Genomic DNA, 23,246 nt, shown 5'->3' on the forward strand with positions numbered 1-23,246 from the left:
TCAGCCATCCTGCTGTCTAGATATCGGCCATTGAAAAATCAATATTGGTCAAGCACTGTTAATTAAATTTGATTTGGCAATGCCAACACTCTTTATGTCAAACACATCAAGGTTTCTCGTTCTCCTATAGATTAAGAGTAGACACTTCAGTTCCATCAGTGACATTTCACATTCAGACACTTAACATTAAAAGACAACAAAAAGATGATTTGTACTTTACTACAAAATATCAAAAACCACAGTGACGTGCACAATGTAGACCATAAGAAGCATGCAACCCTTGTGAATTCTGTACCTTATCTGATTCTACAGAATATCAGATTCTGGTAAACTGGGAAACGTTCATACATAGTGATTTGTTAAGAATCTGATAGATTCGAAATACAATTCAGTATTTGTAAGTAATGTGATTTGTGCACTGTATTGCATGATACTTTGGCAAGAATAGAAAGCATCCACTAAGCACATACATGTGATGCTAATGTGTAAGAATGAATAATCTGTGCATTTACTGTTGCATGATGATGTTTTGACAGTATCATCGGTGGCTGTGGCTCAGGTGGTAGAACGGGTTGTCTGCTAATCGCAGGGTTACATGACTCCACATGCCAAAGTGTCCATGGGCAAGACACTGAACCCCAAGTTGCTCCCAATGGCAGACTAGCACCTTGCATGGCAGCTCTGCTGTCATTGGTGTGTGTGTGAATGGGTGAATGAGACACAGTGTAAAGTTCTTTGTAGAACTGCTAGGGTTAAAAAAGGTGTTATATAAGTGCAGACCATTACCATCAGAAGAATCATTCACCCTGTTCATTAAAAGATGGTTGTGATGTTGCAACTATATGAAACACCTTTTGTGATGGATGTTCATGTCTGATTCATCAACAGTTCCATAAAAACAAGAAAACAAATGTTGAAGCAGAATCTTGAAGACTTGATTCCGTCTGGTTCAGACACACAGTTTTACACCAGACAGCAACAACAGCCTAATGAAGAGAAGATTCATTCAATTCAGAACTTTACGTTCATCACTCTAAAGTCCAAACAGTGATTATTACACATTTCAAATCCATTCCTATTGAATACTTTGCACTGGTCTCGAGGCTTTTCTGAACTCTCACGTTTTTACAGATAATAGGTGAATATTTAAAACCTCTTGAACAGCTGAATTGTTCAGTATCAAGAAGCCACAGGTTCAATGGAAGGGAAATGTTAAAGGAAGTGTTTGTCTGATGTTATCGGTGTCCTGTGTGCTTCATATTGAGAAACAGTAACTGTAAAAAGTGTTGTTTCAAACAAGGTCTTTCCAGAAACCTCTCCTGCTTTTCAACACTCAAGTGGACTTTAAGTCTTGTAAGTGTTTCTTCACATTATTTTCCTCTTGCAGCTGTGAAATCATGTTGCTACAATGGCATTAGTTTACTTGAATTGTTTGGGAAGTTATTTGAATACCTAATAAATGCCTTAATAGCTATGTTAGCAATTGCAAATTGATCTGCAGGCTTTTGAAATTCATGCATTGTAAACATATAAACTTATAAAATCTCTCACTGGGGAGATTGTGGTTTAGTGCCTGTACAGTATATAGTCTATATGCTTTTGCGTTTTGTCTTTTATAATATGTGTGATAATGTTTTTATTGTGTATAGCAGCTGCACTTTTCGTGTTGCTAACGTGACAAAGAAATTTCCCCCTGTTGGGGTTAACAAAGTATTTTTCAATTAAATGTCAATCACAAATTCAAAACATTTCTTGTTGTTGTTTTACTCCTAAATAAACCTGAATTTTTACTCTTATTTTCAGATACATTTTCCTTGCTTTTAGGATGTTTTATAATATATTTTTTCATTATGTATTTCTATTTCTTTAAATGTTGTATGTTTGTTGCATATTGTCAGTTAAGGTCTACTTGTTCTATTCTGTCTGTTCAGATATTAACTGATTTGTCCTTTACAGGTGTGAAAATGACAAGTAGAAGAGTTTTATGTGTGTTGATCTGTGCGTTCTCCTTAAGTTGCTGTAAGTCACTTCAACAGACATATAATGCACGTGTTATTTAAATGCACACCAACTATAAATGCTGAATGTGTTTGATTTACAGGTGCATCATCTTTGAAGAGCAATGTTAAGCCTGCTTTCAACATTCAAGGTGAATTTCAACATAGGATTTGCAGGTTAAATAGAAGATAATTCTGAAAATCATAATAGTGTATATATAGTCAGAGGTGTAATTTTACAGGGCTGTTCTACAGAACTCACAGTGACTGAGAAAGACTTGACGGATTGTCGAAACTATAAGAACGTGTGTGTGATGGACAGCAGTGACTGCATCTCCACAGCGACAGATGGAATGCTTAAAGTTTCTAGAACTCGTGCTGGTAAGATTGTTTTCAGACTGTGTTTGTGATCTTATTTGGAGGTAGTGCCATTGCTTTTGTTGTCATTTCTAACTTTCTCCTCAAGAGAACTTCGTGAACACATCCTGTCATTATCTTTTCCACGAGATGTCTTTCACCTGCAGATGGATTCAGTTGAATAAAGACAGAAGAGAAATCATCAACACCTTCATTATCAGCCGGTAAACACTTCTGACATGCTGAAGATAAACGATCTGGTATAACATGTATTTAAAGACCCAATGACGTGGTGTGATAAGCGCAGTTCTTGTTGACGTATTTCCTGTAGAGCGCAACACTCTAGTTCCAGAAGTAAAAATCCCCGTCATTTTCTCCAATCGCCAATTGATTTTTACCAACACCTTATAAACCTTTAAAGACAGACATACCGTGAGCTCTGAGGTTGTTCATCGATGGTATATGCTTCTGTTGAAGTCATCAGTTTGCGTTATTTCAACTTCATTTTTAATAGCAGAATTCCTTGTGAAGAACTACACTACCCATAATCCTAAAGAAAGATCCACCAATCAGAGAGTCACATTCAAAAGAGATCTGTAGCTCCGCCCACTCCCATAATGCACTGTGAATGATGCAGTCGAGTCGCTCTCTCTAAACTCTCAAACCATTGAGTATTGTGCAATATAAATAAAACATATTGTTCTAGACTTATAATCGACAACTTTAAATCAACTTTAAAATATATTAACATTGTTTTTAATTGCGTCATTCGCAATGCTTCATGGGATTGTAGTTCATTCCCTCTTTAAAGATGTTAATTACACAGTCTTGTATCTGTTTTTGTCCGATGTTCAAATACTTTTTTGCTTCAAATCAAAGTTTGTAATGATGTGATTCACCTCGGAGCTTGTTGGTTTGGTTCATGGTGCACAACTCTTTAAAGAAGGATTTTATGAAACCATTATGGAAATAATGAATGGGAAAAATACGTGCGGAATCAAGACAGCTGCGCTCTATCAAAACATGAAGTTGGGGTGGTGCATAATGAATGGCTTGTATTTTTTTGATAGCCAATAACCATTTGTAAATTTGAAATGTGTATATCAGCTTTATGTCAATGTTTAGGAGGACACTAGCATATAAATGACCTTAAAGCCACAGACAAATCACTCAACAGCAAATATAAAATGGATAATTAATATCTATCTGTTTCTCAGTATTAAATGACATGTCAAAATATTTTTGTTTTGCAGAGCCAAGGACATCACCCACTGCCCCTCCCTTTTAAATCTCTATTCTAGTTTCTATTTAACCATCAAATCAAAGAATGTTTTCAACCAAAACGTCATATTCTCTGCTGTCTATAAAGTGAAACTTAATGAAATAAGTAAGATTTCATATATATATATATATATATATATATATATATATATATATATATATATATATATATATATATATATATATATATACTATTGCTATTGATTGTTATTGATTTACATAGGAAATTAAATACCAAGAATTGGTAATAGTGAAACTGGACACTTGCAAAATAAGAATTTGATTATTGTTCATACTTTACATTGAATCATATTGCAGTCTCTCATATTCAAAGTGACTTACAGAAAAGCTACATCTCAAGCAGATGTGATTGAATGTGTTTTAATGTTGTAGTTCAGACTCCACGGCCGGTCATCACGTCTGTTAACACCACAGACACGTCACTGACCATCACATGGACCAGTGGTAAAGGTACAATTACCAAATGCCTCATCCGTCACAAACATCTCAACGAGTCATGGACAGAGGTCAGAGCTTGAGCAAACATCTCAGAAATACCTAGAAAATCTCTTTAGTGGTGTTCTTTTAATGAAAGTCGACCTGTCTGCATGCATAGTCTGTAGAGATGGAGAGATTCAGTGAAACATTAATCATAGTTGATGTGTACTGTTACAGGTTCAATTTGTCTAATTCATTACACCATGTAACAATTTTATTTTTTATTTGGTTCCTGGGTAGTGTGTTATTTCCTAATTGCTAATGCCTCAAAAGTATAGAAAATGGCTATTATTCCCCACAAACTTTGCTATTGTGACCAGGACAGTGATATTATGAAATGTACCTATTTTCCAGAACATTCCAGATAGATTCATTGCTGAGTAAACTTGGAGTAACTTCTAGAATGTTCTAGAAATTTCCAGTAATATAAATAGTAGTATAGATACTGGGGCCTTAAGCCCACCAGTTCAGTTTAGTTCCAGCTGTCTAAGTGGATACATATCTGCATTTTTCTGAGATGGCATCAAGAGGCTGCAAGCATCCGGTAGACACATTTTGCTATGTCTGCGGCCAATTTATAAAGACAAGAGCGAAAAAGTACTCCGTGGAAGCATCTGCTAAGATGTGTGAGGCCTACAAGGCATATTTCGCTATGCCTGTCGGGGATCAAGACAAACCCTGGGCACCTCATTTCACCTGCGAGCCCTGCAAAAAAAACTCTGGAAGGTAATTTTATGTTATAAAATTTGCTAATTTTTTTAATTTTAAAAGTTTTTACATTTAAAATGTTTTTTGGGACACCTTTGGGACAGCAGGGACACCGAGGCGCACTACCACAGGCAGGACTGGTCACAGCGGACCGAGTTCTCTGTGGGGAGGAACAACATCAAGTGGGAGCCCCTGATGGACCCACGGAAGGTGCTGATGCCACCACTGCACATCAAATTGGGCCTTATGAAACAATTTGTCAGAGCTCTAGATAAGGAGTCGGCAGCCTTCAAGTACCTTCAAGACTTCTTCCCTAAGCTGTCTGAGGCAAAGGTCAAAGCCGGTGTCTTCATCGGACCACAGATGAAGAAGATCCTGGAGTGCAATGAATTCCCCAAGAAGCTCACTAGTAAGGAGAAAGCGGCTTGGAACAGCTTTGTCGCAGTGGTTCGGGGCTTCCTGGGAATCACACGGCTGAAAACTATGTGGAGCTGGTTGAGACTCTGGTGAAGAACTATGGCACAATGGGCTGTAGGATGTCCCTCAGAGTCCATATCCTTGATGCTCATCTTGATAAATTCAAGGAGAACATGGGAGCGTACTCGGAGGAGCAAGATGAGAGCTCTTCCATCAGGATATACTGGACTTTGAACGCCGCTACCAAGGACAGTATAACGAGAACATGATGGGAGACTACATTTGGGGGCTGATTCATGAAAGTAATTTACAGTATAATCGTAAATCTCGAAAAACTACTCACTTCTAAATCTTTGGTAGTCATTTTTGTATTACTTTAGTGTAAATACATGTTAATTTGGATTCATATGTAGTTTTTTCTGACTTCATGTGAACGAAAAGACACAAATTTGCCCATTTTCTCAATGGAAATAGGTACATAACAAAATATCAAAAAGCAAAGTTTATGGGGAATAATAGCCATTTTCTATACTTTTGAGGCATTAGCAATTAGGAAATAACACTTACTACCCAGGAACAAAAATTGTGTTACATAGTGTATTAGAGCTCTGAAGCACAATAAGAAAATCTAATTGACTGATGGTGTAATAGAGTGTAAGTAGATGCTTTTATAATAAAAATACTTCTCTCTTTCTATCAGACGGCCGTTTTTCCCCCATCTGTCGAGTCTCTTATTGATGGTTTACAGCCCTTCACTGAATACAGTCTGAGCGTCTCCTGTGTTAATGGACTCAGTCGGTGGAGCGACTGGAGCGCTGAGACACGAGTGAAGACATCAGAGAGCCGTGAGTGAAGATCACCTCTTGATATTCAGTAAAAACATTCTGCATTGACTCTTTAGTGTAACAGCAGTTCAGTTAGTGTCAGTGATTTGCTCAAACCTCTCTTACAGTAAGTATTAGTTGAGTGTGTAAGTGGTCCTGTTCCAGACATGAATGATCCATCAAATCATGTATGTTGTTAAGGAGAGGTGTGCAGGACTCTTTTGACCAGCAACCACCCACAACACCCCAGCATCATGGCAGTGAGTTCTGCACAGGCAAGAGCTACTGTCGTTTTCTGCAGAAATTGTAAGAGTCTAGTTCTACTTGTTTAAAATCCTGTTCCACACCGTGTTAGGTGAAGTCATGTTAAATGTAGCCTTGAGTAGCCAGACTAAAATGGCAAATGTCTGGACCGTATGGCAGCTTAAATTGGCCAAGAACACGCCCACTTAGACAGGAAACCAACTGACATGAAAAGCAGTCGGTTTTGTCGTTACGTGCTGTTTAGAGGCGGAGCTATCTGAGATATTCCCAGTGTTTGGTAAATTCATTCAAAAAAAGTATTCCACTGCAAATGACTAATTACGTCTCAAAAATTGTAATCAGATTACTTCAACGAAAAATTAACTACACTACTAATTACATTGCTTTAAAGTTACTTTATAGAAGAAAAAAAGCCTTTCCTTTCCAAAGAAAAGTTTTTGTTTTTGCACTTAACGAATTAAAATAAAATGCTTTGATTGTTCTCGATATGGGGTGCAAACAGATGTACATATTGTACAAAATGTATGAGAAATGTGTGTAACCCAAGTAATGTACTTAAAAGTAATTCATTTTATTGACCGTAAATAGCTTTAATCTGATTACAAGTATTTTAAACTAAAAATAATACGATTACAGTAATTATTTAGAATGTTATAAGTTTACACCCAACACTGGATATGTCACACCATAACATATCTCCATAAGACCAGCATGGGAAAGCTAGCATTAAAAAAATGGCGCAGCAGTTCCCATGATCCATGAGGACCACTGCCACTGATGAGGGGCAGTGGTGGCTCAGTGGTTAAGGTTTTGGGTTACTGACCAAAAGGTTGTGGGATCAAGCCAGGGGCGCCGTATCATGGCTGACTCTGCACTCTGACCCCAGCTTAGTTGGGATATGCGATAAAGAAGAATTTCACTGTATATATGCAAAATGTATAATGTATGACAAAATAAAGGCTTCTTCTGATTGATCACATAAAAAACACTGTAAAATAGTGGAAAAACGTGTAGAGAATTGGTCTAAATACAGCACATAAACCCTCAGTACATACTATTTCAGCAGTATATGCAGTTCTGCTCATGAATATCTGCATTTTCTTGCTACTACTTGCCTCAAAATAAACTCTTAGTATCTTTACATGATTTGATGAAGCTAACCTGACAAACTTTGGCAAATCCAGTGAGTATTTCATCCTCAAAAGTGCTCGTTGTATCAACACGGAACCTTGATTCTGTTTCCAGACGGACTGATAAAAAGTACTGTGCGCTTCTACTCGGAACATCCATCAAACCAGCCAATCAGATCAATGCTTACTATATTTAGAAAGCATTTTCCAGTTTTGTGTGCCATATGCATCAGACAATTAGTGCGTGGATGATGTGAAATTAGGCTGTCACTAGAGGTAGACTGATACATCAGTTTTACAGATTAATCGGTGCAGATGGTTGCTTTTTGGAACTATTGATTATAGACAAAAATCTATGCCAGTTGTTGTTGATAGTTTTTTCATCATTGCGTAATTTCAAAATAAGAGTCCCCACTGTGTTTCGGGCTTGTTTACACTTTAAAATTCAGCGTTATGCACCAAATCTTCATTTTTTCTGGTTATTATTGGGATTTTGGTAGAACTACATTTGGGATTTTATTCATTTTGGACTCTTTGTCTGTGCCTGACATATTAAAGAAAGAATACTATTTTTTTTTACATTCTATAAAGCAATTTTTTAAACTATCGGGCGATTGGGGGCCTGGGTATCTCAGCGAGTGTTGACGCTGGCTACCACCCCTGGAGTCGCGAGTTTGAATCCCAGGGCGTGCTGAGTGACTCCAGTCAGGGCTCCTAAGCAATCAAATTGGCCTGGTTGCTAGGGAGGGTAGAGTCACATGGGGTAACCTCCACGTGGTCGCTATAATGTGGTTCTCGCTCTCGGTGGGGCGCGTGGTGAGTTGTGCATGGATGCCACGGAGAATGGCGTGAAGCCTCCACACGCACTACGTCTCCACGATAACACGCTCAACAAGCCACGTGATAAGATGCGCAGATTGACGGTCTCAGACGCGGAGGCAACTGAGATTCGTCCTCCGCCACCCGGATTGAGGTGAGTCACTACACCACCACGAGGACTTAGAGCGCATTGGGAATTGGGCATTCCAAACTGGGGAGAAAAGGGGAGAAGATCCCAAAAAAACAGCAAAAAAAACAACTATTGGGTGATTACTGGGTTATCGCCCTTTCCCACCACCTCACGTTATCGATATCGGTCGACCTCTAGCTCTTACATCATTAATTTCTGTTTTCAGGCCCGACTGCGGCTCCTTCAGTCAGTTATTATGTGTCCTCAGATAAAAAGTCCAGGATTCGACAGCTGTGGCTCCTCTGGAAGGTGATTTTCAAGCTGCAGAAATATAGTTATTAGTGTCCTCTAAATTGATCCTCTAACTCTGAATTCCTGCATGTTTGTGGAAGGCTCTGGATACCAAAGATGCTCGAGGGCTCATTCGAGGGTATGAAGTGTCTTACACGCCCATCAAACAGCCTTCTATGAGACAGGTTGTTTACACATCTGATCTGAAGACAGTTGTATCGATAATGACTGAGGAATATGATGTCACTGTAGCCGCGTATAACAGCGCTGGACAGTCACCGCACCGGCGAATCCGAGTTCATGCAGATCTTCCTCAAGGTGAGCTGTTTCTTATTAGTGTGCAAACACATTTTTAAGTGCACCCTTGATAAACCAATAACTGATTGCATCTGTTTTAGTGTTTCAGAATAAAATGCAGTGTTCAGCACTTCACCTGAACATTTCATTAAATCAACTGTTATCAATTTTACATTCCTTATCCTCTAATAAATGTGTTTATGCTAAATGGATGATGCCACAGAGCTGAAGTAGTTCAACATTTCACTTCATAAAAGCATGTGTGCTTCCAGAGTGTTAATCCAGTGTAATTCCCAATAGATGTGCCGGCAGTGAAGGGTCTCTGGGTTTATTCTGAGGGTCCCTCACTGCGACTTCACTGGGAACATGAATTCACCGCGGTAAATGTGAGTGAGTTTGCCATCGAATGGCACTGTGCCGAAAACAAAGACTCCAGCCGCTGGGAACGAGTGAACGGCTCCACATTTACAACCATTCTGACAGGTCAAATATTTATCTGTGATGATATTCATATTCATGTTTCATTCATTCATCTCCTGAAACCTGCCAAAAACATGTTGGGGTCCTTTTCCACCCCAAAATAATAATAATAAAAAAACAAAAAAACAAAACAAAAAAACATATATATATATATATATATATATATATATATATACATATACAGTACATGTATATACTGTATATTTTGCACAATGCAGTCCCTCCAGGATTTTGCAAGAATCTCAAGAATTAAAGGAATATTCCGGGTTCAATACAAGTTGGGCTCAATTGACAGAATTTGTGTCATAATGTTGATCACCATAAAAATGTATTCCGACTCGTTCCTCCTTTTCTTTAATAAAAGCACAAATGTGTGTTCCAGTGAGACACTTACAATGGAAGTCAATGGGGTCAATTTTTGGAGGGTTTAAAGACAGAAATGTTAAGCTTATAATTTTATAAAAGCACTTACATTAATTATACTGTTAAAACTCGTGTATTATATGAGCTGTAAAGTATAATTGTTTTACCGTCATTTTAGGGTTTTAGGGTTTATGGCATTACGTCGTCATGGCAACAAAGTTGTAAAATTGTCTATAACATTACACAGATGCAGTTAGTGATTTAATCACAGTAAAATCATGTTAACACACATATTGTTTATGTCTTGTGTCTGTACTTTTGAAACAGTGAGTATTTTAATGTTTACAGATTGACCCCATTGACTTCCATTGTAAGTGACTCACTGGAACACACATTTGTGCTTTTTTTAAAGAAAAGGAGGGACGAGTCGAAATTAATTAGCTTAACTTGTATTGAACCTGAAATATTCCTTTACTGCAAGTTTAACCATTTTCCAAATTATTTGCAGTAGCTTGCAATTTTGTATAATTTCTGCAGTTTCCCGGCTGAAAAACATCTAAAACCAGCCAAACAGCTTACAGTAGACTGGTTTTAGCTGTTTGTTGTTTTTAGTAGAGATTTTCCAGAAAAACTGTGAATTTGTGGAAATCTGATCGCTTTTCTCCACACTGACGTCGGAAAACAAACGCTCGAAATGTGTTTGTGTGTTTATTATTTTTTTGCTTGCTATCTGCATATTCAGTTATTATGCAGTCAAATATATTACAGGTAATTGCACTTGTACTGTCATTGACACAAATACACCATGATGAGTTTTCACTGCAAAACAACACACACACAAAAAAAAATAATGATCAAGAAATCAAGAAAAAGTGCCCCATAATCCTGGTGGGACTGAATTAAGCCCTTTTTAGGACCAGTACGAAAGTCTAATTTCTGTAATGTGAAAAAAATATATATATCATTTAAAACTGTACAGTATTTATACACCATGGGAGTATTTGTTGTACTTTAATGCTGATTTTTATCACAGTAATTTATGTTGATTTAAAAAGCAAATTGTTGTTACAGTATTTTACAGGAGAAAGGTTATGTATTACATGTAATTGCTTGCTATGTTCCTCATTTGTAAGTCGCTTTGGATAAAAGCATCTGCTAAATGACGTGATGTAAAGGAGTAATGGGAATCTAAGGAGGATTACAAACAAAAGTAAACTCAAAAGTAAAATGTCCAGATGCATTGCAGTAATGAGAATTTGGGGGAAATGTGTTTTAATGTCATGAAAATAATGTCACAATGCAAAAAATGTTAATGGTCCTAAAAACAGGCTTCAGTTTCTTTATGCAAAATATATTTATTCCTTTTATTTTTCTGGTGAAATGTGACCTGAACATGTTATCATGAGATTCAATCTATTTGACCTGTATGAAAGTTGTCCCAGACATCTTGCACATTGTAATGTGGAGTGACACTAACTTGTCTCACTATTAAAACACTTGATCAAAGGCATCAGACCAGACGAGATCTACAACATCAGTGTTTACTCCGTTTCTGACACTCTCTGCAGCCGTTCCACATCCATCTCTGCTAATCTACAGCACGGCAGTAAGTTCTGATGATGCAAAGAAGAAAATTTACAGACTATTTACAAATGTTGAGATATGTTCTAATAACTCAAACTCTTCTCCAGCTCTGTTGGATCTTGTGCGGTTTCGCCTTGTGAACGTGACTAAATCATCGGTGTCAGTGCAGTGGGTTTGGCAGGAGACAAAGTTGAGCATTAATGTGCTTCAGTACAGACTCGTGTTGAAAGGGAAACATGACTCACAGTGTAAGAAGATTCAGTCTCAGGTGAATCTGTACATTTACACATCCTGTACTTTGATGTTATTGTCTAATCTCTCATGGTGAATATTTTTTTTCTCAGCTCTCCGAATCTTTCCAAATACACAGCAGCACTCGTTCTACAATCTTCAGGCAAACACCAGATACTCGGTGTTTATACACGGAGAAACCACGACTGGAAATTTCTCAAAGGCCAGTTTAGATGTTAACACGCCACTTCTAGGTAACGTGCTCTGGTCAAAACACAAACACAGCATAACTATTGTTTATTTAATAAGAAACTTATTCTTAATCCTCCCACTAGAAGATCTAGTTCTTGACATGTAAACTTTGGTTGGAAATGTAAACGGATAAATATGCACACTAGTCGGTGAACAGGTGTTTCATGTCACAACTGTTACTATATAGTGGATTTTGGCAGGACTGTGACACTGTATTGACCAATCAGCATCCAGGACCAAGTTGTTGATTTAATGTGTTAATTCAGTCTGATTAATTATACTGTATATATAGTATATACTGTATATATATACATCGATCAGCCACAACATTAAAACCACCTGCCTAATATTGTGTAGGTCCCCCTCGTGCCACAAAAACAGTGCCAACCTGCGTCTCACACACAACAGAGAATGGCCAGACTGGTTTGAACTGACAAAGTCTACGGTAACTCAGATAACCACTCTGTACAATTGTGATGAGAAGAATATCATCTCTGAATGCTGTTCTGAGATGAGGGTTGGCGCTGTTTTGGGGGCACGAGGGGGACCTACACAATATTAGACAGGTGCTTTTAATGTTGTGGCTGATCGGTATATGTATATATATATATATATATATATATATATGTATGTGTGTGTGTGTGTGTGTGTGTGTGTGTGTTGTATATTGTATTTATATACTGTATATATATATATATAATGTGTTAAAATAATTAATGCAATTAATCATGTAGGCCAGTGATAGGCTTGTGTTCAATGATATACTGTAGAAATAAATCAAACAATATATTAACTTCTAAAGCCACTTTTTTATTGTCTAATCAATGCTTTATTCATTTGCCACAAGAATGTAATGTCTTTGAATTATCTGAATTATTATATCCTATTTATTATATACATTATATTTATAATTATTTTATTTGGGGGCCTTTCTTAGCAAATATTGATATGTGCGATTAATAGTGATTAAGCAAGCAGCATATCATGAATTTATCCTTAAATAATTAATTCTAGTTTATTTCTTCATTTTACAGACTATGAGGAGATCGTAAAATTGGCTGTTCCAGTGCTCTTCCTGGTCCTTGGCTTTGGAATATTCTTTATATTAACTAGGACTGTGTAAGCCTTTAAAGGAATATTCCGGGTTCAATACAAGTTCAGCTCACTCGACAGCATTTGTGTCATAATGTTGATTACAACAAAAATGAATTTCGACTCATCCCTCCTTTTCTTTATAAAAGCACAAATGTGTGTTCCAGTGAGACACTTACAATGGAAGTCAATGGGGTCAATCTGTAAACATTAAAATACTCACTGTTTCAAAAGTATAGACACAAGACATAAACAATATGTGTGTTAACATGATTTTACTGTGATTAAATCACTTACTAACCACATCTGTGGAAAGTTAGACAATTTTACTACTTTGTTGCCATGACGATGTAACACTGTAAATACTTTATGACAGTAAAATCATGTTAACACACATATTGTTTATGTCTTGTGTCTATACTTTTGAAACAGTGAGTATTTTAATGTTTACAGATTGACCCCATTGACTTCCATTGTAAGTGTCTCACTGGAACACACATTTTTATTTATTTCTTTATTTCTTTATTTTTATATTTTTTTAATTTTATCCTCTTTTCTCCCCAATTTGGAATGCCCAATTCCCACTACTTTGTAGGTCCTCGTGGTGGCGCGGTTACTCACCTCAATCCGGGTGGCGGAGGACAAGTCTCAGTTGCCTCCGCTTCTGAGACTGTCAATCCGCGCATCTTATCATGTGACTCGTTGTGCATGACACCGCGGAGACTCACAGCATGTGGAGGCTCATGCTACTCTCCACAATCCACACACAACTTACCACACGCCCCATTGAGAGCGAGAACCACTAATCACGACCACGAGGAGGTTACCCCATGTGACTCTACCCTCCCTAGCAACCGGGCCAATTTGGTTGCTTAGGAGACCTGGCTGGAGTCACTCAGCACACCCTGGATTCGAACTCGCGACTCCAGGTGTGGTAGTCAGCGTCAATACTCGCTGAGATACCCAGACCCACAGGAACACCAATTTTTAAATAAAAGAGGGTAATCAATATTATCCCACAAATGCTGTCAATTGAGTTTAACTTGGATTGAACCCAGAATATTCCTTTAAATTCATTAACATTAAAATACAGAAATCTGCTTGTTTGTGATGGCTACCGTGTTCATTTTGGCTGCATTAATGTGTCTTCTGTCCCTTTACACACAGATGGAAGGAATATTTCTTCCCAAACATTGCAAACCCCGGCCACAGTCTGATTGGACGCTGGCTCCTCAACCCGCATTATGAGGTCACTGTCGTTTTTTTCCCTTTGGTCTGATAATCATTATGTCACATTTGTGTACCTGGCAAACACTTTCTTACCAACGTATCGTACCAAGAGTAGACTGAGCATCCAGCCAAGTTCAGTATAAGACTTTGAGATAAGAAAATGTTGTTTCTCAAGAAATTTCACATCTATAAATTATCTCAACAGGGCAGCGATAAGATTTGTGTGCAGCAGTTGGATAATTTTTTCGTGGTGGACCAACAGACAGAGAGGAACATCATACATGTTGAACACTGCATGTCTGTGGTTTCAGAAGATGAGGATTTGATTCCATCGAAGATCTGCTCAAACTGTGAAGGTACAACTCAAACCTTGTGGAAGTCCAATTCAGACTATGAAGAAAACACCCAGACGCCATCTAGTGTGACGGAGTACATCAATTGCCCAATAATACCTGCTAATTTGGATTATGTTCAAAATGGACAGATTCCGGGTTGAGCTCTACATTTATCTTCCAACATTTTCAGACTGTGAAAGATTCTACCATCAGATATTTTCAATCTCATTGTCGAGTCTCAACAGTGGCGTTCTCACATCTGTATATCAGAATCTCAATCACTGTTGCATGTGCAGTCGTACAATTTTCTGTACTCTGTAGACGTGCATTTACTGTTACATGTGCTTTAGAGGACATATGGCGAAAATGAATGTCATGCTGTATTGCAAAATCACATCATTGTGGAATATTTCTTAACCATAGTGTTTCCTGTTTGCAACGTGAGAAACTGCAATCTTTAACACTCTTTCAAACAGCTTAAAATGTATACATTATATATTATTACACATTTATAGAAATGCACAGAATGAGCAGCTGTCTGACTTCACATCCTTTGCACTTATTGTCATATGCTTATATATATATATATGTCAAGACATTTAATACATGAATTTTAAAAATAACCACAATAATTTATTTTTGAGGTTATATCATGATTTTAGTTTAACTTTTTTTTTTTTTTATTATTACAATAGTGGCAATTAACTACACACAGAGATGTTCAGTAAATTAATTTGATTAATACATCTTCATACCATTTTATACAAGCTGTACAAATCCAAATGAATCATTTGAAACACAGTTTAGAGATTCGAGTTGAAGCCGATCCAGTGTTTGATCAGGTAATGAGCGATGGCTTGTCTGGGCGGCATGTTGAAAACGGCCTGTTTGTCTTTAACAAGAGCGTCGATCACCTGAACAACAGAGAAAAATGATTAAATGCTGTTATTACATCATCCATCATCAATACAATAACAATAACTCTGTCATTAAAGGGATTGTTCACCCAAAAATAAAGATCCTGTCATCATTTACTCACCCTCATGTCGTGCCAAACTCGTATGACTTTCTTTCATCTGCGGAACACAAAAGGAGGTATGAGGTGAAATGAAAACCGTGGTCACCACTCACTCTGACTGCATCTTTTTTCCATACAATGAAAGTGAATGGTGACTGAGGCTCATTTTCTGGCTTATATCTCCTTCTGTAATTGATGGCAGATTTTTCATTTATTTGGGTGAACTATCCCTTTAAATCAGTAAGTGAGGTGTATGAGCGTCACCTGTTGCCGTGTGAACCAGCGAGCCTCTTCGATTTCATTTTCATCCACTTTGATGTCGGTTGTCACAGCGACACAGTGGCAGCCAATCATCAGGCAAGATGGCATCGGCCACGCCTGACAAGACAGGTACTGGACCACGCCCACCTGAACGCCGCTCTCCTCCAGAACTTCTCTCCTCACAGCTGCTTCTATCATCTCACCTGATCAATATGGAGCAGAACACTTGAGTTATAAAACGCCAACGGAGGCACCCTTAAAAATGTATGAATGTCACTGCGTTAGATAACAAAATATCAAAGCATATGTCATTCAGACAATGCGTATCATGCCCAGGAAATGTACCTGGTTCTATAAAACCAGCAAGGCAGGAAAACATTCCTGGAGGGAAAATCTTCTTGCGTCCCAACAGACACTGATTCCCATCAGGATGAATTACTAACATGATCACCACAGGATCTGAAAATACAGACAGACAGATAGACACTGTAATGTGTAAGAAAGATTATAGCCCCTGAGCTCCGGATGAGCGGTAATTGAGAATTTACTTGCCAACTCTGGGATAACAGGTGTTATGAACGCCCTGGAGACTTCTGCAACCTGCTCTCAAACAGGTCCTCTTGTAACCAGCCTCTTCTACTTTAGTTTTGCTTCCACATGTCGGACAGAAACTGTATCTGCTGTGCCACGCAAGAACAGACCGGGCCTGAGCAATGACCCCTGTGTGTGAAAAAAAATCATAATCTGTGTATTATAACACATTTATAGCAAAACAAACTAGCTTTATAAACCAATATGCAGATAGTTGTGGTCCTGGATGTTGATTGGTAAATACAGCATTTCAGCTTTGCTAAAATACCTTTTTTTGTTTGTTTGTTACTAAAGTGAATGAAAATGTGGGTCCTTTTTTTATTACACAGCAAGTTTTTAATAAAAGCAATAAGGGGGGCCTGGGTAGCTCAGCGAGTATTGACGCTGACTATCACCCCTGGAGTCGCGAGTCCAAATCCAGGGTGTGCTGAGTGACTCCAGCCAGGTCTCCTAAGCAACCAAATTGGCCCGGTTGCTAGGGAGGGTAAAGTCACATGGGGTAACCTCCTCGTGGTCGTGATTAGTGGTTCTCGCTCTCAATGGGGCGTGTGGTAAGTTGTGCGTGGATCGCGGAGAGTAGCATGAGCCTCCACATGCTGTGAGTCCCCACGGTGTCATGCACAACGAGTCACGTGATAAGATGCGGTCTCAGAAGCGGAGGCAACTGAGACTTGTCCTCTGTCACCCGGATTGAGGTGAGTAACCGCGCCACCACGAGGACCTACTAAGTAGTGGGAATTGAGCATTCCAAATTGGGAGAAATAATAAAATAAAATAAAAATAAAAGCAATAAGGCACTTGGGGTCTTGATTACATAGCTATGCTGCTGCTAGGGTGGTTGCTAGGGTGTTCTGGGTCACTGCTATAGTGTTCTGGGTAGTTGTAAAGGTGTTCTGGGTGGATACTATGGTGTTCTGGGTGGTTGCTAGAGTGTTCTGTGAGGTTGCTATAGTGTTCAGGGTCATTGCTATAGTGTTCAGGGTAGTTGTAAAGGTGTTCTGGGTGGTTGCTATGGTGTTCTGGGTGGTTGCTATGGTGTTCTGGGTGGTTGCTAGCATGTTCTGAGTGGCTGCTGGGGTGTTCTGTGTGGTTGCTGGGGTGTTCTGTGTGGTTGCTATGGTGCTCTGGGTGGTTGCTAAGGTTTTCTGGGTAGTTGCTAGGATGCTCTGGCTGGTTTCTATGTTTTTCTGAGTGGTTGCTAGAGTGTTCTGTGTGGATGCTATGGTGTTCTGAGTGGTTGGTAGGAGTTTCTGGGTGGTTGCTGGGGTGTTCTGGGTGGTTTCTAGGGTATTCTGGGTGGTTGTTAGAGTGTTCTGGGTGGTTGGTAGTGGTTTTTGGGTGGTTGCTTGGGTGTTCTATTTGGTAAGGGTTAGGTTGTTTACTGCCCCAAGTAAAAAGAGTCGTGCACCCTCAAGTCTCTGTGATTTTCTGCTCTCTAGATCTGACTGGATTCCCTCCTTTAGTGTAAGTCTTTAGGATTTTTTCAGGTGAAAATGGTAAGTGTGATCTTTTAGTGAAGTAACAGCACTCTCTCCTCAACAACACACACGATTTGAGGGATCATTCATGTCTGGAACAGGACCACTTACACACTCAACGTTTAATACTTAGAGTTTTGATCAAATCATTAATACTAAATTTGCCACTATTAATGATGTATTTAACATAAAATCACACCTGCATCATCATCACTCAGCTTTAACAGTCCCGGCATGGGTCCGTTAAGGAAGAAACTGTTTGGATCTTTTGCTTTAATGGATTCTGTGGGATCGTTTTCGGTGTTCAGAGCAAACCAGGCCACCAGCCCGTCACCCTCCTGCCACACAGACGGGTTGGGGCATCTCTCCTGCTTCTCAACCCCCAAGAAAATCACCACCGTCTCGCTCTTCTTCAACAGCTGCTCCACTGAACTCACTGTGAGTTTACACAGTGTCATATCGGACCGACCATCATTTCCATCTTCAGCTCGAGATGTTACGAGAGGATTCAGATTGTGAAAGAGAATAAAAACTGTCTCTGGAGAAGAGCGTTTAGCAGCGAGCCACTCTGAATGAGTTCGTTTATCACTTGTTCTGTTGAGAAACTCTCTGTTGAAGTAATTTTCAGGCTCGTCAACCGCTCTGCTGGACAGAACCTGACGGGTATCGTGGTCTCGGCTGGTGGACAACAAACGGGCGATGTGTCTGTGACCCCAAAACAGAGCCACGTCTCGGGCGGTCTGACCGGACCTGTTTGTTGTGGTTGTATCACACCTGTTTCAGGTAATGAAAGAGGATATTCATCTGGTCAAAATATGCACATTTTGCTTTTATTTTACAATCTGGTTTGTTTGCGTCACCATCATTTATAATTTGTCTCACCCTTTTGACAGTAGAAGTTTTGCCAGCTCAAAGTGTCCGTTCCTGGCAGCGAACATTAAAGCGGTCCAGCCCGTCTCTCCTCTCTGATTCATCAGCTCGCTGGAGTGAGACATCATCACAGACACTTTCTCCAGATCTCCTCGAGAGCAACAGTCCAGATACTTCTCCAGCAGCTCGTCTCCGGCACTCATCTGGACACTGGTCATTATCTACAGATGCTGGTTTGAAAAAGAGCAAACAAATATTATTATACAAGTATTTGGTTTTAAAAACATCATTTATCTTTGCAATTCCATTCAGGGGCTCTAGTGTTGCATACTACAGTTTTAAAATGGATAAATCTGTGTAGGAGGAAGTGTATCTTTTTTGATGCTGTGACTGCTTTTTCATCATCTTTAATCAACTTTTTAATTTCATTAATTCATTTTAAATGGTCCTTTGGTGTGAATGTTTAAAAATGCAAATAGTCTGCAAAATACGAGCTCATAAAAGATGGGTGCATAATAATCATGGCAGAATTTGAAAAATGCGGTTAAAGTCATTTTAGATGGAGTTTAGCGTGTCATGCTGCAGGACATTTTTAAGCTTTTCAGTTTTTTTGACACATTGTTTCCAAAAGTTTGACACTCATATTCCACATACTAATATGTAAAGTTAGAACTTATTTTGTGCAAATCTCTGTTTTTTATTATGTGGTGGTGTCACACCGCAGGATTGAATGAATAGACATGGAAGTAGTTCTCAATATTGGTGATTTATTTTAGTGCAATATGTAAATTATTGTGTGCATGTGTGTGCATGCATGTGTGTGTGTGTGCACGCGTGTGTGTGTGTGTGTGCATGTGTGTGTGTGTGCGTGTATGTGCGTGTGTGTGTGCACGCGTATGTGTGTGTGTGTGCATGCATGTGTGTGTGTGTGCATGCAAGTGTGTGTGTGTGTGTGTGTATGTGCGTGTGTGTGTGTGTGTGTGTGTGTGTGCACGCATGTGTGTGTGTCTGTGTGTGCGTGTGTGAGTGAGTGTGTTTTTGAGTGTGTGTGTCTGTGTGTGTGAGTGTGTGTTTGTGTGTGAGTGTGTCTATGCGTGTGTGTGCGTGTCTGTGTGTGAGTGTGTGTGTGTGTGTGTGTGTGTGTTTGTGTGTGTTTGTGTGAGTGTGTATGTATGTGCGTGTGTTTGTGTGAGTGTATGTATGTGAGTATGTCTGTGTGTGTATGTGTGTGCGTGTGTGTTTGTGTGAGTGTGTATGTATGTGAGTGTGTGTGTGTGAGTGAGTTTGTGTATGTGTATGTGTGCGTGTGTTTGTGTGAGTGTGTGTTTGTGTGAGTGTATGTATGTGAGTATGTCTATGTGTGTGTCTATGTGTGTGTATGTATGTGTGTGTGTACGTGTGTGCATGTGTTTGTGTGAGTGTGTATGTATGTGAGTGTGTGTGTATGTAGGTGTGTGTCTGTGTGTGTGTGTGTGTGTGTGTGTGTGTGAGTGTGTATGTATGTGAGTGTGTGTGTATGTATGTGTGTGTGTGTGTGTGTGTGTCTGTGTGTGTGTGAGACCAGTTTGAAAACAGACCTTCATTAGATATACATAATATTTCTATCCACATTTTCATTTGAATTCCTTTCAGAGTTTCACAGCTCATGATGAAGACAGTCAAGTGATACATAATAAAGATGCACGTACTGTATATTCATGTTACAGATTTATTACAGACATTCTTTAAATGCCAACAATAATGGGACTTGAATACATATTAATGCATTTTAATACCTATTAAAACAGGCAAATAAATCTGATAGTTACTCACCAGAAAAACAGTTTCATTAATTTCATAAGTTGAGCTGAAGTTCAAGGTGTTTCTGATGTTTTGTAACACGTCTGTCGCTCGATTATGACGAACAGAAACGCTTTTCAGCACAAGCACGAGCTCTAGTGGATGAAAGCGGTAATAACATTCATATAAACTCATTAATAAACATGCGTAACTGTTATGTGACGTCATAAACAGATGAGCTCCGCAGATTTACGCAAAATTGCGACATTTGCTTATTAAATATGTTGACTCATTTTATCATACTTTCAGCTACCTGTAAGAGGATATATTTAATACAATATACCATGTTTAAATCATTTCCACAGGATTCTGCCGATTTTCCCTCAAAATCAATACAGAAAATGAAAAATAAATAAAAAAATAGTCTGGGCCTGGTCATTAAGAAAATACACTGTATCAATTAAATTAATCTGCTTATTTATTTATTGGGCTAACAATTAAAATGTTGGATTATTAATCAAATTATGTGCAAGAAAATATATAGTAGACAGCAGAAGGGTAATTCTGGGAATTTGGTAACATTTCAACCTGGAATTTGATTAATTGTTGAAATACCCAGTTTTTCTGTGATCAAGCTACAGACAGGCAAATGTGTGTTTGTGGTCTCATTATATTTGTAAAAAATTAATTTAAAAATTCTGATATTTAGCTAAAACCCCAACTTTTTTTAGTGCTAGCCCTTATCATGTCAGACTGTGCCCGGCAAACAGTACATTGATTTTTAATTGTGTTCCCATTTTAATTACCCAATATTGTCACTCTCGTTTCAACCCCGTCACAATTCTCCCACCACTTGACGACTTGCACCCACATTTTAATCACAGTGTTTCATTCAAGTAAATATGTAGAATGTGTAATGTATAATACATTGACTATTCCATATTTTTGTCACAATATTCATAAATGTGGTGAATAAGTCAACCCTGTCACAGGCTGACAGTGAAGAAATGTGAGTTGTGGGTTTTTGCTCAAAATGCCACTGTTCCTCGTGTGCTGTATTTGGATTAAAATATAATTTGAAAAATATCTTAATTTCATGTGATGGGGTTGAGTTGTTAAGCTTGACCATTCCCATCTGACTATAATATACTTCAAAATATAAACTCAGATGATGACATTTATTGCCTGTTTCTGCATCACACTGTTGAAGAAAGATGAATGATGTCACTTTTTGTTAATAACGTCACGTGAGAGTGGAAGCAATATTTTTATGGGTTTAGAGTGGTCGGTGTGACGGGGTTGAGTTGAGTCTGAGGGTCAAAACTTTATAGCCTGGTTTTTATAACAACAACAAAAACATGCATTTCTTAGTCAAATATCTTTCAAAGCAAAGGAGCACAAATAAATGAAAAATAGTAGTAATAAAGAATACTGCAGGTATGTGTCCAGTGATATGAGACAGTTTTTTACATTAGTTTTATCATTTTTGAGCATAAGTACTGTATGTAACATCCAGCAGAATGTAGGATTCTGTGTAAATATGAACTCTCCTCTAACAAGTGAAATCTATTGATCACAGTTTGGTTTTGTTTAGTTCTAAAAGTGCTTCAGTCAGCAGACGGTCACATCACTCATTAACAGACCTGATAGTGGGTCACAAACTTTCACCAGAACCATAGACGCTTTGGAGGTCTGACACTCATTATCAGATGCACGATGGAGAAACATCATCTGATCTCTGAAGAATCCGCTCAATGCAGAAACAGACCCATGTGTTCAGTACCGCCACATCAACAGCTGCATGAATGTGTTTTACTGCGGTAAGATCATTTATCAGCTCTCATTGCATCTCAACATGTTTCACAGAATTACATTCACAATCATTATTGTGTTGTCATAAATGAAACAGGATGCCATTTATGTGCTATGCATTCAAGTTCATTTTGAAATATTCATATTTCCTAATGTTGTGAAATATCTTGTTGGAACTGAGCACAAAGTTTGTTGACATTATGAGAGCAGAAGGACTATTGCTCTATTGGCAAACACAAAACACGACAGTCAGCAGACTATCAATTACTCTCAGAGGAAAGATTCATCTCAAGTTCTTTATTTTCATGTGCACAGACTGACAGATTACTCTGTATAATGACATTCTTTGTGTTTCAACTTATACAGACATAAATAGCAGACAGTAATTCATAAAATAGAAATATGCAATTGAAAGAAGAGGATAAACTCTATTAATATTAATTAATGCATGCAAGAAAATAAAAACAAACAATCTTCATAAAGGTTGTGACCATATTTCTAGCTGAGCTGTTATTTCTTCATTTATAACCCCTGCAGTTAATTAGTGTTACTCCTGCTGGGGTTTAATAAAGTATTGTGTTAATTTCTTCTCATATAATTCAAGAGTTTCAGTTTCTGAGAGCTTCTTATTTCAGTAACACTCAACCACAGCTTCAGTGTTCTGCTATAACTAGACAAGAGCAGGTCAGTGTGTGTGTGTGTGTGTGAGTGAGTGTGTGTTTGTGTGTGTGTATTTGTGTGTGTGTGTGTGTAGGTGTGTGTGTGTGTAGGTGTGTGTGTGTGTGTGTGTGTAGGTGTGTGTGAGTGTGTGTGTGTATCTGTGTGTGTATGTGTGTGTGTGAGTGTGTGTTTGTGTG

General features: G+C 38.5%; 4 protein-coding genes across 10 annotated transcripts in view; 3 read left to right on the forward strand and 1 right to left on the reverse strand.

The window, feature by feature from the left end:
* Positions 1-1,250: 1,250 nt before the first annotated feature.
* LOC127423851 (interleukin-6 receptor subunit beta-like) lies at positions 1,251-14,748 on the forward strand. 6 transcript variants are annotated; one of them, XM_051668491.1, is made up of 17 exons: positions 1,251-1,353; positions 1,957-2,019; positions 2,102-2,149; positions 2,253-2,378; positions 2,464-2,578; positions 3,608-3,741; positions 4,029-4,162; positions 5,959-6,103; positions 8,652-8,734; positions 8,818-9,034; positions 9,314-9,496; positions 11,364-11,462; positions 11,548-11,688; positions 11,785-11,925; positions 12,958-13,042; positions 14,183-14,264; positions 14,451-14,748. In XM_051668491.1, the coding sequence occupies exons 2-17, from the start codon at positions 1,965-1,967 to the stop codon at positions 14,739-14,741; spliced, it is 2,079 nt and encodes a 692-aa protein (XP_051524451.1). In that variant the 5' UTR covers positions 1,251-1,353; positions 1,957-1,964; the 3' UTR covers positions 14,742-14,748. The 6 variants fall into 6 exon arrangements, with proteins under 6 accessions (XP_051524451.1, XP_051524456.1, XP_051524455.1 ...); XM_051668496.1 differs by having other exon boundaries at positions 12,958-13,001; positions 14,451-14,598; XM_051668492.1 differs by having other exon boundaries at positions 1,270-1,353; positions 2,240-2,378.
* On the forward strand, positions 4,173-5,554 carry LOC127423891 (uncharacterized). The gene is made up of 2 exons (XM_051668563.1): positions 4,173-4,859; positions 4,946-5,554. Exons 1-2 carry the CDS (start codon positions 4,651-4,653, stop codon positions 5,349-5,351), a joined length of 615 nt encoding a protein of 204 aa, XP_051524523.1. The 5' UTR covers positions 4,173-4,650; the 3' UTR covers positions 5,352-5,554.
* Positions 14,749-15,347: 599 nt separating the features above from the next.
* On the reverse strand, positions 15,348-20,729 carry nudt12 (nudix (nucleoside diphosphate linked moiety X)-type motif 12). The gene is made up of 7 exons (XM_051668528.1): positions 20,611-20,729; positions 18,811-19,028; positions 18,128-18,702; positions 16,412-16,579; positions 16,205-16,318; positions 15,863-16,062; positions 15,348-15,494 (listed from the first exon to the last, which is right to left on the reverse strand). The coding sequence occupies exons 2-7, from the start codon at positions 19,014-19,016 to the stop codon at positions 15,384-15,386; spliced, it is 1,374 nt and encodes a 457-aa protein (XP_051524488.1). The 5' UTR covers positions 19,017-19,028; positions 20,611-20,729; the 3' UTR covers positions 15,348-15,383.
* Positions 20,730-22,196: 1,467 nt separating this feature from the next.
* The window catches only part of LOC127423867 (GRAM domain-containing protein 2B-like), a 15,131-nt gene continuing 14,081 nt past the window's right edge, over positions 22,197-23,246 (forward strand). Inside the window, exon 1 of one of the 2 annotated variants that reach the window (XM_051668530.1) lies at positions 22,197-22,397. In XM_051668530.1, coding sequence (XP_051524490.1) covers positions 22,294-22,397 — 104 coding nt within the window. In that variant the 5' untranslated portion in view covers positions 22,197-22,293. The remainder of the gene's footprint in view (positions 22,398-23,246) is intronic. The other variant, XM_051668531.1, reaches the window with a different exon arrangement.

This window comes from Myxocyprinus asiaticus, chromosome 33, assembly GCF_019703515.2.
Source record: "Myxocyprinus asiaticus isolate MX2 ecotype Aquarium Trade chromosome 33, UBuf_Myxa_2, whole genome shotgun sequence".
Classification (NCBI taxonomy): domain Eukaryota; kingdom Metazoa; phylum Chordata; class Actinopteri; order Cypriniformes; family Catostomidae; genus Myxocyprinus; species Myxocyprinus asiaticus.